Source organism: Lepisosteus oculatus, chromosome 3 (assembly GCF_040954835.1).
Source record: "Lepisosteus oculatus isolate fLepOcu1 chromosome 3, fLepOcu1.hap2, whole genome shotgun sequence".
Classification (NCBI taxonomy): domain Eukaryota; kingdom Metazoa; phylum Chordata; class Actinopteri; order Semionotiformes; family Lepisosteidae; genus Lepisosteus; species Lepisosteus oculatus.
Genome location: NC_090698.1, coordinates 66653599 through 66671305, shown reverse-complemented (window position 1 = coordinate 66671305; position 17707 = coordinate 66653599). Strand labels below are relative to the sequence as shown.

Genomic DNA, 17707 nt, shown 5'->3' with positions numbered 1-17707 from the left:
ACCAGACTTGATTTCTGATCCCACATTCACATGCACATTTTTAGCCATCAGATGCTCAGTGACATACTTAAATAATCCTCTTTTTTAATAAGCCTCTTTTTCACTGTTCATACAGATGCCCGTTTTGAGGGGATTGATGCGTTTAAATCAGGACAAAATCTGCCTGCCTCTTCTGTGTATGACTGAGTTAACACTAGCACGCTTCTGCGGCTGTTCCTTACTCTGCCATTCAGCGGTGCTGCTTGTGAGCAGGGATTTTCCCTGGTCAAAATAAAAAAATACAAGTTTTGGACCCACCTCACGCCTGCTCAAAACCACATTCATCAATAGGTTTTAAAAAAACTTAAACTGTAAATTACGTAATGATATGCCATGATGGATGAATGGATGTTTGACCGTCATGCATTTGGCATGCAGGGGCAGCCACATCCTGTTGCTGTTACTGTAACATTAGTTTTTTTACAGGAAAGGGTTGTTAGCCTTGTGCCCAACCTCCAACCTCCAACGTGGAGGACCAGGCGCCCGACGTGGGACACGAACCTGCTACCCTGAGATTATGAGTCTCATGCTCCACCAACAGAGCTAGCTGGAGCCTGCCGTGAACATCATCCAAAAGGAAATAAAACATTAGAGCATTAATAGAGCATTAATGCTCAATTTACTAGCCGGAACTGGGTATAAAAATATTATGAGAATTTAAATAAGAAATAAACATTAAACCTTTCTTTAAAGACAATTTTCAGAGAATTCTATACTGTATTGTACAGTATGTACACAGTGACGAAACCCTGCATAAAGAGCTTAACTCCAATATTTTAGCTCTTGCAGGAGCCACTAAATATTTATTGGACAAGCACAAGAGGATAATCACCCACTTTTAGATAATAATAATGTGATTATTAAAGGTTTTTATAACCAGAGCTTTACAGGCAGATAAAGGCATTATCTACTAATTGTACCTTGACCAGTAAAATTGCCGTTAATTACATTTTCATATGTGCAGATTGTATTTGAAACCACTGTTATCTGTAGCAATTTTCAAGTTTAAAATCAATACAGCATAAATATAACTCTAATGTTTTGTCTTAATTTATAAAAAAAACATTATATAACAATTCTGGTGTTTAAACGGCACAATTCTTTTTTTAAGATTGTGCACTAGGCTGAACGCTGTTACAGTTTTAATTCCAGTGGATGGTTCCCTTTCTATTAAACCCATTAATAGACTGGGACAGAAGATGATACAGATTTGAGACAGGCTGTCATTTTACGCAGTGTGCTGAAGAAAATCTATGATAAAGGGCAAAGTAGCAGGAAACACTGCAGGTGAATAAAGACGCTGCAATAAGCCACCAGCAGGCTGTAGGCAGTGACCCACTGCGGAGCTCGTGTCCTTCGTCCAGTGACTTACAGGGAGGACTCTCCCTCGAAGGGCGGCGTTCTCTGCCTCCAGGGCGCGGAGCACCTTTCCCAGCGCGGTGCCCAGGTTCTGGTCGTTCAGCGTGGCGGTGACCTCGTTCTCGTGGGCTTTCTTGCCACTGCGCTGCTCGTGGGCCAGCAACTCAGAGCGCACTTCCTGCAGCGCTTGTTCCTGGGCCGCTCTCTTCCGGCTCAGCGGCTCCGCCCTGCTGGCGGCGTCCCGCATCTCCTGCTCCTGGGCCAGCCTGGCCGCCTCCAGCTCCCTGACCGAGGCCTGCAGCTTGTTGATCAGCTCCGCTTGGCCTCTGGACTCCTTCTGCCTGTAGAGACAGTCAGCAGGGGAAGAAGAGACCGTGGCCAACTAAATAACCTGGCAGGAGCTAAAAACCTTTGCAGCTTTGTACGAATACAAAGGAACAAGTAATAGGTTTACTCCCTGCTGAAAAGAGAAAAAAGAAAACACAACGTTTCAGCCGTGGAGCCTTCCATCACCTGAAGAAGGCTCCACAGCGGAAACGTTGTGTTTCCTTTCTTCTCTTTTCAGCATGGAATAAACCTGTTACCCGTTCTTTGGCAGCCTACGCATGCTGACGCAGCTACCCACCTGAACTACTTTGTACGGATACATTGTGGCCTGTGAAATCCAGGAGACGGGCATAAAGCATTATTCACCATGTTGTCACAGGCATGACCAACTTAACGCTGCGCAATGTTCCCTTTTAAGCTTGTGAGTTTGTAACATTCTGAAATCTTAATACAGTGCAGCTAATATGTTACACTAGTGTTCCTCATCAGCGAGTAGAAGGTATTACTGCGAGGAAGGATACTTTTCCCCCCCCCCCAAACGGGCTACATGGGCTGAATAGCCTTCTCAGGTTTGTATCCATTCTTATGTTCTTAAGTCTTCAGATCCATATTTCTCATGAAGGCAAGCTGTGTTAAATTGTATTCACATAGTCCCAAGGTATTTCCACTAGACTTTCCTGTGTTTTCAAGTGATTCAATGAGAGAAAGAAGGTATTATTATGTTGATGTTCAGAAAATGTTTTTTTTACTGAAAACTGAAGATAACACGTTTTGTCCCTCCTAAGCAGGCAGGGACACTATACTTTACCAACTGCAATAATGTATGTCGTAATGTCTCAGAAAGTCAGAATTTCCTACACACAAACATTTGAAACCCAAAGCTCAGGATGCACTTAGATACCGGTGTTTCAGTGCGCTTGATTAGGTATCACCGAAACAGAAGAGACGGATTGGTTCGCTCCTTTACCTGATATCAGCCAGAGCATCTTTCTCAATCTGACTCTCCTGCAGCTTGGTCTGCAGTTTAATGATGGACTGGCGAAAATGGAACTTTTGCTGTTCATGAAGTTCACATGTCTGCAATACATTAAAAATAGATCATTTTCAATCAATCATGAATGTTATTTATCTCTATGACAAATGATTTGGCTGACTTTTTTTTTTTATCCATGTGAGCTCCACATTTATAAAGAGGAGTGTTTCTCGCTGAAGCAAGCTCAGTGAAGTACCATCGTCGGACGTACAACTGCACTGTCCCAGCTGGGATCTGAACCCACAGGTATCTGGGATCTGAGCCCACAGCTGCGATCTTTCCAGTATAAATTCAGAGCCCTATCTCCTCCTCCACAATTTAGCCAAATCGATCACATACTTGCCCATGAAGCCAGCAGGAAACTAAAAGAAACTTGAGAAGCTCACAATTAGATCAAACTACTGTCACCATGAAACCAACATTAAGCCCAACAAATATGTTCTTACTCTTTAGAGATGTTGTCTTGTGATCAATATTAATGTAACGTCCAACAGAAGCTGATCACAAACTTTTTACAGACAATGTTTGCAAACACACCAAAAATCATGTGAGTTTCTGGCCAAAAATACAGCTTTTCAAATACTGTACAATATTATAAGCTATTTAGCACAACATTTCACAATAATATAAGAATAAGGTTTCTGGTAAGTGGCACTGGAAACCTTGGTCAGAACCTAACAGAGCTATGGGGAAAAATAATAACAGGAGCAAACGTAATACTCACTGCAATCTATCAGACACACCTCAATGTTATGTCATTGTTCTCTTAAATACGCCACATACTGTAGATCCACTCCCTTTTCTTACACTCTACACAGTCAGTTTAAAAGCATGTGGACAGTTGTCGAAACAACAGCAATAACAACAAAGTAGAGCTATTCTTCATATCCAGGGATTTCAAAGCTATTTCCAATAACAACCCAGCTGAACAAACAGCCCTGCAGAGTGTTGCAGCCGACCGTGGAGTGGAGTGGAACACCACAGGCATTTTGAACCAATACCCCTCGGAGCAGATAAACCACAGGCATGGATCAGAAAAGAGCTTTGGCTGGGAGCTTTTCATCCTGCACAAGGTTGAAACGAGGAATTTAGCTTACTGGCATTCTTACAACCTGCCTTAGGGTTGGCCCTGACAATGTGCCTAACGAACCTGCTCTTAAAAAAAGACAAGACCTATAATGTCCACTATATAACTCAAGGTTCACAGCTTCAGTGTCATTCTTTGTCCAAAAGACTCTTAAGCAGATCAAGGTTTTAACTTGCCTTTAAATGTCACAATTTCATATTGCTTTGTAAAAGGACTGCAACATGTTAATTAACTATCATTCTATGACCAGTAGACTGAAACTAGAAGCATAACTTTAACTATTTAACTAATTTTATTATCCGTGCATGGGTGTATCATGTTTACAGCACTAAATGTAAAGGTATTCATTCATTTCAAAGCTTGTAATCCTTATCAAGAGTACAAACGTATTAAGACAGTTTCCTTCAACCTTATTAACTTATATTATTGAATGGACAGAATGACCATGTCAAAGAGGTCAAAAATTTAATCAACTAAAGTTGTTCAGCTTTATGCAAGTGTGAAAATCTGTTTTTATCCTTCCACACCATATTGTCACACTTTTTCTTCAAACTCTCTTTTTCCTAACAGATTCTGCATCAACCACATCTGGATTCTGACACATTTGAGTTCGAATGTTCTTAGGACAGCACCTTCACCTTCACCTAACACGAGCAGTTGGCGGAGATTCGGCTTCCACATTGCAACATTTCACACATGCTGGCTGCCAGAGAGCGACCCCCTTGTGGGATCACTGCGCTGACCTCACTCAGTCTCCTCTGGAGCTCCTTGACCTGCTGGCCATACTCCTCCAGGGCCTTCTCCAGGAGATCCTTCCCAGGGAAACCACAGCTCCGGCGCAGCGCCTCCAGCTCCAGCCCGTACCTCAGGGACAGGCCAGCAGACTGCCCACTTGAAGTCAGCACATCCTGGCCATTCACCTCTGAAATGGTATCTTGAGAGGGCAATGCAAGAGTGCTTTATTTCTGTCCCCATCGATGTACTGTATAACAGCTCCTGTGATAAAAGCTACGATATGTCAATTCTCAAAAGATGGACCACTATTCTCATTTTTTCCTAAACCCCTTATTAGAAAGCGACAGAGAACACTCAGAATTACAGGACTGGTGTGTAATAGGCAACTACTGGAAGATGCTTCTGGACTTTCAGTGTTTTTGAAAAAAACCTGGCAAGACTCTGTGAGAGACATCACTACTTATGAAACGTAGAAAGAGGGTGGTTTTGTCTTGGTCTGAGAGGATATTTTTGCAAGTGACCACCATTGCAGGGTAGGAGGTCAAATTTGCTAGCCAATGGTGAACATTAAAGCACCCTTTTTTTTCCCAGAAGGCATTTCTAACAACACTGGCCAACATTTCATTGTTTTATTGCAGTGACAGGATGTTCGGCCTGCTGCATCCTACAGCAATGTTGAACAGGCAAGACTTGCCGATACAGGAAGCTCATGTTTTTCATGAACAACGGGAAGACTGGTTCGGCCCACATGAATTTGAACTGTGTCTGCTGGTGATGGAGACAAGGTATCTGGTTATAATGGTTCACAATATTGTCCAGCCAAGGCATAAAAGTCACAATTTGATTATCATCGCCTTTCTTGTTAATGGTTATTATTTTCTGTTCTCTGTCTGACTAGCTTGACGATGGTTCATTTTGGCGGTGAACACACGTTTTCCAGGAGACAGATGAGGAAAGAGTTTTAGGTGCAGAGTTGGTGTCTATTAATTCTGCTGACACTAAGCCAGCCAGACTGAGCTCTGTGCCCTTACCTAGTGAGACGCTGAGGCCGCTGGTGGGTCGAGGAGCTGGGTCTCCAAACGAGCGACTAATCTTCTCCATGGTGAGTTTAGTGGCCTGTTCCACCTCCTCCTGTAGTCTCTGGGTCTCCCTTGTCTGCCTCTCCAGATGCTCCCTGAAATTGTCAGTTCTATTACATTTACAGCATTTAAGAGGAAGATCCAGAGAATTACAGTAACACTGGAGCACTGGACTAATGGGCCAAGCCACAAAAATGATTGTAAAATCCTTATAATACTGTGGAATTCACCCTACCCTGTTTTATCCATCATACACACATAGTAAATTTTGAAAGAGTCTACAAACAGAATAATATACTACATCTGACCTTTTTAAAATTGTACGTACAGTATATACAGCAGCTCAAGGCTTAAACAGGAAGAACAATACACAGTGACAAAGTACTGCAAGAGCATGTGAGGTTGTATAGTCTGACAATATACAGCAGTATGACTACTTGATTCAAATGCCCTGATAAAAAAAGCTAATAAAATAAACCTCTGGTCACACCTCAGCTCTTCAAGACTCCTGTTTCCCAGTGAGGCAAATCTGATGCCTGCAAGAGAAAGTACATAAGTTTGGATTACAATACCTCAAACACAACCATTGTTTCCCTATATACAATACCTGCTTTTACAATAGGATATAAAACACATCCGTATTGGATGCCTCTACATTTGCAGGGTATGAATTAAATATTTGCAATGTCTTTCATTGCAATGGCTACTTTTTCAACTTCAAAGCTACTGCAAAATGAAAACCACCATAAACCATTTCTAACACGAAATGTTCTGCTGTACTAACTAACAGCACAAATATATTCCAACTTTTAATTCAGAATAGATCCATTTAGCAGAGTCTTGCAAATTGAAAAACTGTTATTATCAGCTGAAAATACTAATGAACCTCTATCATAGAAGCAGGAATAGTTTAATTTTTATTTAATTAAAATGGTGTGTGATGAAATTGACTGAAGAAAACATCACATGAAGGATTTCCATGCCCTGGGAGTGGCCTGGCATGATAAGGTGACACCCTTTAAGGATGAAAAAGAATATGGAAAACTAGCAACGTGTACATGAATTCTACCCTGCCCCCTGGTGAATTTTGAAAATATCTCAATCAGAATTTTCAGGTGAGCACCTGCTGATACCCAGCACTGTCAGGGCATTTGAAAAAAACAAATTAAATCAAATGTCGCTTATGGTTCGAAAAACCCTTGGGAAAGGATTCACTTCGGGGAATAATGGAGGACATTCTAACTGAAAGCTAAAACACCTTCAGGAAATCTCACATATTTCAAAAGCCCATTACAATGAGGGCACTCCTGTGAAAATTTAGGATTTAGCCTTCAGTACCTTCAGATTCAGCATAGGAGCCAACAGCGATTTTGTGCACAGGCTGCAAACTCTTGGCAGCCTTTTCTTCCAGAATACTTTCTCCCTCTGCAAGAAAATATTTACAAAAATTAACGAGATGATCACTCGGTTAAAACAAAGTTCGCTAAAACTGCAAAACTTCCGATTATCGAAAGGTGGCAAATCAAAAGCCAGTTCATTCCACGAGTGTGTATCACAAAATGAGTGATGCGCAGTTAGATGAAAGAAGAGAAAATACGTTCATTAAGAACATTTCAGAAAGCACACAAAACATTTACATAGGCTACTAGCCTTTGATGTGTATTAGTGGAATCAATAAAACGTGTACAGTACCTTTAACAGTTTTATATCATTATTCATAGAGTACCCATATAAAAAAAGAAGAAGGGTTCCAATGTTAGAACATGTTTTAGTTTCACTAATATTGTGAAATCTTAAAGTTCTCCCCTAACAACCATGTTATAAAGAGATGGCACTTGCATTTCATATACAAATCGGGAGAGTCAAGTAAAAAATTAGATTTTGTAGTTTCACACACAAGGCATTTCAAGAAATTAAGCATCTGCACACAGCCTTTGTAGGCTTGGTATCTGGCAGAAACATTTTATAAGTCAAATGTGTACTCTGGAAAAAAGCACAGGCTTGGAAAGAGTGTTTGAAACGATGAAACGATGTTCACACTCCCTGCCCAGTAGTACCACACTCACAATGGCATAGAGAGCGTTAGAATTTCTCTAAGTCATTTTCAGGTCGTGTGCAGAGCCAGCCACAAAACATCAAGCATTTTTCACATCAGAACTGCCATCGTGATCTTGATCCAGCTGGCCACTGTAGAAACTATACTACCATCGAGATCTTGATACAGATTGCCATGGTAGAAACTATACCATCATCGTGCTCTTCATACAGCTTGCCTCTGTAGAAACTATACCGTAGATATTCACCGCCACTGTACAAAATTTACACTTATCTGGCGAAGCATGGCAAGTAGGAAGACCTGCTCTAGACGCTAAAAATACACACCAAAAGTCATTTATTACGTAACATTAACACAAAAGCCTCGTACAGCATGGATCTTTAAATAGGAGTTTTAATGTGGTGCTTTCTGAACACACAGGCGCTATACAGTAAATAACACGACCAAACTATGACCGAAACTTTCGGGGCTCTGTCTGTCTCGTATACTTTGGGGCCACGTATCACTGTCTGATTTGTATATACATTTGATCACACTGGGGAAACGCAAAAGCTCTCTTTTCCCTACCTGTTGGGCATCCTATATAGTGTAACACTCACGGTGTGAGAAAGGTAATGCTTCACATGAACGTTTTGTGTACGGTGCTCTCCCGACACACACTGCTGTATGCCGTATACATCACCCCACCGTGTGGATTTACTCCTCGTTTGAGTTATGTTGTAGGGAAGTTACTTACTTTCGGCAGAGGGATAGGAGCTCTCGATGACCGAACCTCCCTGAACGGACACTCCAACCGTAACTCCGGAGCCTGTTGCCATGCTATAACTTTTTGCGATCAAAGAAGTGTCATTTCTACCGATTTCTCGGCTTTCCGACGACATCCCTCCGATCGGACGAGGACAAAGCCAAATCTTAAAAGCAAAACTGAACCCGAACCCAAGAACTCTGCCGGCGTGCAAATTTTTGTTCCCTGTTCCCCAGTTTCAAACGGAAACCTTAGGGAAACTGTGACATCACCAAGGCAACCGCGGTTGGCTGATAATGGATAAATCTGGTTTTGTTGACAGTCGAGCGCTTTTATTAATGCTTACCCGTTGCGAAGAGACATCATTTGTAAGCAATATCATTGTGACGCGACTATTCCTACGCAGTGCTGTTCTAGAATTTTATTTGACGCTTTTGTGCGGCGGGGCCATCTGTAAATGCAATCACACAAAAGCACCTGCCGTTGCCGCTTTCAGTCAGTCCCTGTTTACAGCACTTCTGCCCTGCACTGCATTATGGGGAATGCAGTTCCCTGAGTATAATCAATCCCTTTCTTAGATAGACACTGTACTTTATTGATCCCGTGAGTGTAATTGCTGTGCAACAGCAGCTTAACACGGACAACACAGCCGCACTGTAACGAATGATACAATAAGAGTAATACAATACATACAATACAATCAGTACAGTGAGAAGTGCACAAAGAAGAGTTACACACAGTCCAGAACACACAAAGAACAAACCATTTTGTGACAATTATGAAGAGGCACGATTAATATCATCTAGAAATGTAAGGAAACAACGCACATGGGAGAATTCAGAGATCCTTAAGCCAGGATATGTTTTTTTTTTCATCTTGGTGATAAAAGTTACCAAGTTGACAGAATTTAGTGACCAAAAAAAGTCTGGTACCTGAAAATACTGGGTAGACGTTTTGGGTCTCACAGCGTGCCGTAAAAAAATGGGTATTATGAGAGTTAAAAAAAAAGTAACCTGAACGGGCTTAAATTAAAAACCGTACTGGAAATCAAATCAAAGGTTAAATGGATAGTGTGTATCCATTACTGTTGGTGCTTGTTCAAAGAACAAGTTGGCTAGACAAGGCTTAAACTTTCTAAATACATGTTGACTGCTCGGGATTAATAAAGTATCTATCTATTATTTCCATAAAGTTGAACATCTAGCTTAGTTCCAATAATAATTTCCATCACCTTAGATGTAAAAGAAGTCAGACGTATTGATCTATAATTACTTCATTTAATGTATTTTTTTGCAGATGGGTACTTCATGAGCAATTCTCCAGTGCCAGGCTGTCAGCAAATGCCCTTCTTGAGAGGCCTCAGCCACCAACAGTTACTCGGTGACAGGCAGCCCCTGTGATCCTCTCTATGTACTGTATACCATTGCTCTCCTGTTGGAGCAATAAGGAAGCTGAAGATGACTGTTTTTTTCTTCTGTGATAAATTAGAAGACCACTGTGGTACCAGACCCTTTTAAGGTGCTGCCTTTCTAACTGGTCCACCCTTATTTTCATAGCCAGCCCGCTTCACCCTGGCTCCAGCGACTGCTGCAAAAGTCGCATCAAAGGTTTGAATAACGTCTCTTGTCTCCTTGAGTACAATTGGGAACATACCCTCAGGCCCTGGGGGTTATTTCATCTTGTCTGCCTCTAGTACCTGAAACACTCCTGCTTCTCCTGTGCTGATACTGTTTAATACAGACCTTTGTCCTTCTGCTGCCTCAGGCATGTTGACTTCTTCCTTCGTAGACACCTGTGTAAAATACTCTTTTAGTACATCAGCCAGTTCCCTTTCATTGTCTAAGCCTTTCCCATTTTTTCCCCAATGTATTTTACTTCAGCCTTGACAGTTTTTTTTGCTGTTGCAATACCCAAAGAACATTTCATTTTCTTTGCCTCCTTACTGAATTTACCATTGACAAATACCTTTAGAAGCCCCGTGTTAAAATATGGTCTGCTTCCCCCATGGTAACCATCGCTTCCAAAACACTATTTAATTTAGTAGTTTGCTTCTAATGGCAGTAACATTTCGAAAAGTTAAAAACTTTTGAAATACTAAGTGGTTCGTTTTCCCCTGCTGACATTTTCTGGCTGACATTGGTTTTTAGTCTGAAAAATGTTACTAATGAGGAATTTTCATGTATACGCACAACCCATCAACCCCTGAATCTGCCAAGTCCCATCTGACATACAATATGTTTCCTCTCTGTCTTGACACAATGGAGTGATTGAGGGCCGCTTTCTGCAGTGGGCTGTTAGGGGTTCATATATCCACTCAACCTTATAAACAGCTCCACAGGCCAGGCTATCCCAAAACACCTGCGACAGGAAAGGAACATCCCACCCCTGTGAATAACCAAGACAAGAGTTTGTCTTCTGACTTCTGATGTTTGAAAAGCAAAACAAAATGCTGTATTTTAAGGTCTGCTTTCAGAGATTGGTTTAACCGAACAGCCCCGAAAATCTGAATTCAAATCCAAAACGGGGCTAAAAAATATTGCCTAGTTTCAGGGAGGCACTGTAAGGCAGTGCTGGGGCCCTGGGCTCAATCCCAGACCTGAGGTGCAGTTTCCAGATCTGCATGGGGTTTGTATGGTCTCCTCATGTTCCTGTGTGTTTCCTCTGAGTGCTTCGGTTTCCTCCCACAGACCAAAGACGTACTGGTAGTTGAGCTGGCTCCTGGGAAAACTGGCTCCGCGTGTGCGTGCGTCAGTGTGTGCGACTCTGAATTGGATTGAGCAGTTAGAAAATTGTAGGGATGTATACTTGCGCCATGACTGCAAATTCTTATACTTTTTTTTTTACTTGTCTTTCATTTTAAGTAACTTCCTTGACCTGGAACAAATGCTGCAGCATATCATTACATTAGAAAGCTTCTGAAACCAAACACAAATACCGAAACTCCTGGTTCACAATATGATGCAAACAGTAAACGTTTTGTGATAAACTATATTGTTCTTAACTAAAGTCTACCTGAGATTCTTACACATCATTGACCTCCATATATAGTTTAAGGACAAAGCACAATACAGACCCTGTTATTAACCTCTTAACCTCTTGTTATCAGGTTTTGGGCTACAGAGTGAGTCATGCGTGATTAAGTCACATTTCACGTTATTTTTGCTGAAATCCTTACAAATAACCCTTAAAATTGTCTGTTGAATTTTCATCATTGTGTTTTCATAAGGTTTGGTCAGATGTTCTATACGGATTTTCTAGAGGGTCATCATGGAGGTTAAGTACTAAGCACTATGAACTATGGGAATGTGATTATTAATTAGCTATTTCCATATATCTACATACGCAGTAATACGCTGTGTATTTGACCTGCTCTCTTAAAAAAAAGGACTCCTATGTTTCTCTAAATGCATTTTTAAAGAGCTGTACTAGACTTTTTGTGACTTCGTTTAGGTTAGAATTATGGCCATTTAAAGAGAACGTATTTGCAAGAACACATTGTCAGAAAGTAAAATGTTTTTTAATAACCGCGAAGCACGTGTTGTTTTTTTTTAGGAGCAGAGCCCATCCACAGACCTGTTTCCCGGTTGAATCCACAGATACGTCAATAAATAAACAAACCCGAAACGTCTGTACAGTAGTTGTCGTGGAACAAAAGCATTTTGGCACAGTAGTTTTCACAAAATGCGGCGTGCAAATGAAAGGAATGTGGAAAAGAAGTCACGGCGTGAGAGGCTACATCGGGTCCCCCCGTTTTTTTTGTTGTGGGCGAGTGGTCCGGCTTGAATGGCGATGAAGTGATCACCCCACTAGAAAGGGAGAATCGCCGTGGGACTTTTCGTTCTTGTTCCGCACAGTATGTGTGCCGTGCTTCAGGACAGCTGAAAAGAGTCGACGGCAGGGGGATAAAAAAAACAAAACAAAACCGTGTCACTCTGTATCCTGCCTGGGACGAGCTCATCAAAAGCGGGCAAGTTGTGTCCGTCACGCATGCGCCGAGGCGCTGCAACGCGAGTGCCCTGCGAGGAGGAGGAGGAGGAGGTAGGTAAAAGTCCTGCATCCAGGGATGTTGTATGAGCAGTTAAACTGCATCAAGGGAGAGAGCTGAAACCGAGCCGGTCGATGAGACTTCCACCGATCACGGCTTTAGAAGTCTCCGGACTTGGTTGGGCGGGGGGGGGAACCGAAAAATAAAAAATACAGCAGCGCTGAATCCTGCTTTGGGAAACGGATTTTTTTCCTCCTTTCTTTCTGACAGCCGCGCTACTACTACTACTAGTAGTAGTAGTAACCTAACCCAGGAGCGACGAGCTAAGCGAATGAGCGCTTGCCTTTCTTTCAATCCAATGGATTGTGGCAAAATACCATTGTAATGGTAAAATGCACTCGGAAGAGGAAAAAAAAAAGCCTTACAATCGATCAACAGTGAAGCCTCCCACTGAATCCAGTTGCACCGACTGAAAAACTTTTTTTTCCCCCTTCCACTCACCCATTTTGTTTTTTTTGGGGTTTTTTTTTTTTCCTCCTTTTCTTCATCATTTTATTGGATATCGATTGGTGGAACATGCGGGGAAAAAGTTGAGAAAACAGAAAGGCAGTTGTATCCTGCAGGAAAAAAAAACGGGATATCTTTTTTTTTTTTAATGCCGGGGTGGCATTCTGAAATTCGTTCCGATGGCAGATCGACCAAGAATAATGTTCGGAAATGTTTTATGACAGAGCGGTGGAGAATCCCGCGTCGGCTTTGGGCATCTTTAAAAAGAAAACGAAAACTCTCATTAGCGCCTCGGGGGGGGAGTGTTTTACACGGCGTCGCCTTCTGTTTTGCGCTGTTTTGCGGTGTTACAGCGCGGCACACGGTTTCCGCCTCTACCCTCTCCGGTCAAGAGGATGGAGAACAACTTCCACGGCTCAAGCGCGGTGACACAGAAAGGCCGATTCATCTACGTGGAGGCTTGTCTCCAGGGAGGCGCTCCGTGGGGGTTCACTCTCAAAGGTGGACTTGAACATGGGGAAACATTAGTCATCTCCAAGGTAAGCGCTGGCCCGCAAACCCGCGCTCCCTTCGCGACGCCGGGACACGGTTTAGAGAGGCTGTGCCGTAGCTTTCGCACTGGTACCTGTTGGGGGTGACGTGCCGTCCCTGCCAGGTGTTACTTCGAGCAACAGTCACCGTGGAGCACCATGGATCATAATGAAGTTAAATGTTGCTAGGCAAAATCTTAAGACCCGGGTTTTTTTTTTTTTGGTTTTGTTGAAGCGGCGAGCGCGCATTTGCCGGTGCGTTGCAGCGCATTGACGGCAATGCGTGGACAGGTTACCGGCGCCGTGCTGGTGAGGGACGCGAAACTTACTGAAGGATGCGCAGCGGCAGTCCCTTTCGCACAAAGGAAAAGTCGGAAATGATGTTTCAGTGTATTGTCATCGTTGGGGTAGTGCGGGGTGTGTGACTGTCACCGTGCCGCGGAGAACATCTTACAGTCCCGGTAACGTGGTGTTTCAGTGGGTCTATATAAGTTTTCCCTTTCAAATGTTTAAATCAAGCGCGTCCATTTACCTACTCGAGTTACTTTCCCGAGTTCTTTTGTTGTGCTACGGTACATCTGCTGCACTTGTCCTGCTACTTATAAACTTGTAATGAAGTAATTCCTTATTTTCTATTGATCGTAGAGATGAATCTGCTCATACGTTGTTTTTTTTATCCAAATGCCTTTATCCATTAGGGACAGTTTTCAGGATTTGTGTTAATTTAATGTAGGGTGTATACTATAGTAAAATTAGGAAACTGAAGGTTTCGGTTGAGCTTCTTAGGCTACTATAGAGAGGAAGATCAAGGGTGTATGAAGAGTAGTCCTTAAGAAATTGTTAAATTGGGGGACGAGATTTTGGTTCCTGGTGTCGCACTGTGTGTGTGATCACGTTTAAGTTGTTTACCGCAGGTAATTAAATGACATGAATAAATCATTCAGCAACCAAGAGCATTATGCAGTTTGATCCTTTCCAAATATACATGCAAAATCTTTATTTTTCCCTCTTGAACTCTTAGTTACGATGAATAAAGCTATTCATGAAGACCTTTTCCTGTGTTAAACCTCTTTGCCTGAGTGCTGACAAAGGTATGTCAGCTAAGCTGCAATCTCATGATTAACATTATTTGGCTGCACGCAGGACTGCAAGAAATCACAGCAAGTGTGCTCTTGACCTCTTGGACATTAAACTGACCAAGAACCTCCTTAACCAAGGCATAGGTTTAAAACCTTTTTTTTATATATCTTCTCTTAATTAATGGACCCTGGTAATACATTTTATTCTTTGTCATCACAAAACTTATTGAAGGAAAGTCGTCTACTGCACTTTTCAATAGGGGAATTGGTAATCAGAGCAAACAGGTGTTTTTGAATGACAAAGCCTAGAATTAATGTTGTGTCCTTCCAGGACAGCTGAGTTGCTTTTAGAAAAATTACTGCGCAGGCGGTCGAGGGGATGAGTAGCGATGGAGGTCAAGCAGCTCTTTCAAATCCAGATGAGTCCAAATTGTTCTGAGAATCACTTCATAATTGTGTTTCTAATTGCCAGTCAGGTGGTGTGACTAAGTGTGGAGCTATTTCAGGCTTCTCGCTACATTATCTGTGGGAGGGCAGTGCATGTGACAGCAGCTGTTGGATAAATACTGACAACCCCACATCATAGCCGGCTGCACAGTTAAGAAGGACTGTAAACCTCAAAGAAGGTAATAGAAAAAAATATATTAGAAGCCCGGTGGCGTAGCGGTTAGCGTCTCTGCCTGGCAGATCTGGGGGCCATGGCCTCCGTTCTGGAGGTGCTGTCTGTGTGGAGTTTGCATGTTCTCCCTGTATTCGCTTTGGTGTCACTCGGGTGCTCCAGCTTCCTCCCAGTCCACAGATATAATCCTAGGTTATGTGGGTTCTGAGAAAACTGGCTCTGGTCTGAGTGTGTGTGTGCGTGTGTGTGTGCGTGCGTGCCCTGTGAGGGACTGGCACCTGCTCCAGGGTGTATCCCACCTTGCGCCCGTTGCTTCCTGGGATAGACTCCAGCTCCCCTGCGACCCCGAGTTGGATAAGGATAAGGGGTTATTGAAAGTGATGTGACGATGATGATAATCAGTACCTGTCAGGTGTTGATTATACTGCCGAAATAATGGCGAGTGTTTAAACTCAGCAAAAAAAACAGTGCTAAGGCAGCAGCATCGGCCATTCAACCCATCAGACGCTTTCCGTCTGCTAATCACTTTCAGGAAATCTTAAACTGTTCTTCTCTCGCACAAGATTGTGATGGATCCTTAAGTTTGATAACTTTTGGAAGTGGAACTGGAAAGCAGCTTTGGCATATAGAGAATGTCCCCTTGCTTATTCCAGCCCTGCCTTTCCTGCTCCTTATCCCACCTGAGGACGCTGACGGGTCCCGTGTGCTTTGCCTCTCTCTTTGCTCTGCAGTCCAGACCGGAAGCACTGTGCCTTCAGTGTCAGCCAGAGGCCAGGCACGGAGACCCGTGCTGCACAGCCCTGCCTCTGCCTGCAAAACCTTCGACGTCACTGCTGTGCTGAAGCAGGTGGCACGACCTGGATGGTAGCCGGTCGCTGGTCTGGTGGTCTGAACTGGGCAGATCTACCCTATGGTGCGAGGAGATGCTTCTTCCACATGCAGTCCCTGAGAACCTGTACTCTATTCTACGCTTCTACTGCTTTAAAGTGATGCTGTAGATCTTTTCAGGACTCTTGTATGTCCTAGAATAGTTAAGCAGGGGGAGCAGCTGACTGGTCGTTTTACTGTGTTCCTGGGTAGCTTGTTCCATACTCCCACAACCTTTTGGGTAAAGAGCTGCCTCCTGTTGTGGGTTTGAAATGCACTTCCATGTCGTTTCCACTCAGGCCCTCTGCTTCGTGATTCTTTCTTCTGGAGAATTGTTCAGATCAAGCCTGCCACATTCAGTGGAGTAAGTCATCTCTTACATTAAGAGAGCACAAGAAAACATCCAGCACGAAAGGGAACCTACAGTATATTTCCTTATGTGGTTGCTGTGCCCTGTGCCCAATGTGGCTGGTTGCATAGAAAGCTGATATATATACCACAGATGTGGACTTGTTGTGGCACAGTTGTACTGCTTGGTGGAGGAAGCATGCATTTAATCGTGACAAGGTGCTGTTTGTTTTACAGACAGATTCTGTTACTTTGCGCTGAACTGATATGGTAACCTCTTTCCCAGATAGGGTGATAAGACATAACAAGTAAAGCAGTAGGCACGAATTTGCCACCCTTGACCTGGAGAGCCAGAGTAAGGCAGGGCTTAGAGGTCACCCCTAGTCAGCAGCCATATCGCCCTGCAACTCACAACTGGCCGCCCACCGAAGCTCAGCAGGTGTGAGCCTGGCCAGTACCTGGAGGGGAGACTCCTGGGAAAACTAAGGCTGCTGCTGGAAGAGGTCTTTCTTATACTGGTGAATGAAATGTGCTCCTTTCTTCCTTTTATAGTACCTAAGCAAAAACATTGCTTAGTGAGGCCAGCAGGCGGTGCATCCTGTTGTCTGTGTGGGTCCTAATGCCCCAGTATAGTGATGGGGACACTGTACTGTAACAAGGCATAAAACCGAGGTCCTGACTCTCTGTGATCAATAAAAATCCCGGGGCGTTTCTCGAAAAGAGTAGGGGTGTAACCCCGGAGTCCTGGCCAAATTTCCCATTGGCCCTTACCAGTCATGGCCTCCTAATAATCCCCAACTCTGAACTGGCTTCATCACTCTGTTCTCCTCCCCACTGAGAGCTCATCCAGGTGGGGCTACACACTGCTGGTGGTGGAGGGGAGTCCCCATTATCTTTAAAGCGCTTTGAGTGGAGTGTCCAGAAAAGTGCTATATAAGTGTATGGAATTATTATTATTATTATTATTATTATTATTATTATTATTAATTAAATCATTTATTTGTAGAGAGTTGGTACATACAGTATGTGAGTTTTGATCAATGTCGTGAGGTAATAGATTCGATTAAGTCAGGAGTAGCAAACTGTAGTTCTGGGGATCTGCAGAGTGTCAGGAGTTTCTTTCCAAACGATGTCTAAACTACTTAAAAGCACAAATCATCTGCTGAAGTAGTCAAAACAACAATGTTGAAAGTGTTTGGACATTGGTGTTTTATGTTTGTGTTTAATGGGGCTGTTTCTTTCATCTCTTAATCTGGGACAGTACAGAAGTTTTTTTTCGTAAATGTTAAACATCCTTGTTTTTTTGCAACTT

The 17707-nt window shown here is 42.9% G+C and overlaps 2 protein-coding genes across 4 annotated transcripts in view; one reads left to right on the top strand and one right to left on the bottom strand.

Moving 5' to 3' along the window:
* The window catches only part of LOC102692592 (coiled-coil domain-containing protein 158), a 29990-nt gene extending 21202 nt beyond the window's left edge, over positions 1-8788 (bottom strand). The window contains exons 1-7 of the mRNA XM_015363664.2: positions 8452-8788; positions 6998-7084; positions 6150-6195; positions 5612-5754; positions 4589-4779; positions 2693-2802; positions 1412-1739 (exon numbers count right to left, since the gene is read on the bottom strand). Coding sequence (XP_015219150.2) covers positions 1412-1739; positions 2693-2802; positions 4589-4779; positions 5612-5754; positions 6150-6195; positions 6998-7084; positions 8452-8596 — 1050 coding nt within the window. The 5' untranslated portion in view covers positions 8597-8788. The remainder of the gene's footprint in view (positions 1-1411; positions 1740-2692; positions 2803-4588; positions 4780-5611; positions 5755-6149; positions 6196-6997; positions 7085-8451) is intronic.
* A 3644-nt stretch (positions 8789-12432) lies between these two features.
* The window catches only part of shroom3 (shroom family member 3), a 79225-nt gene continuing 73950 nt past the window's right edge, over positions 12433-17707 (top strand). For 2 of the 3 annotated variants that reach the window (XM_015362934.2, XM_015362926.2), the window contains exon 1: positions 12508-13491. In XM_015362934.2, coding sequence (XP_015218420.2) covers positions 13348-13491 — 144 coding nt within the window. In that variant the 5' untranslated portion in view covers positions 12508-13347. The other variant, XM_069187383.1, reaches the window with a different exon arrangement.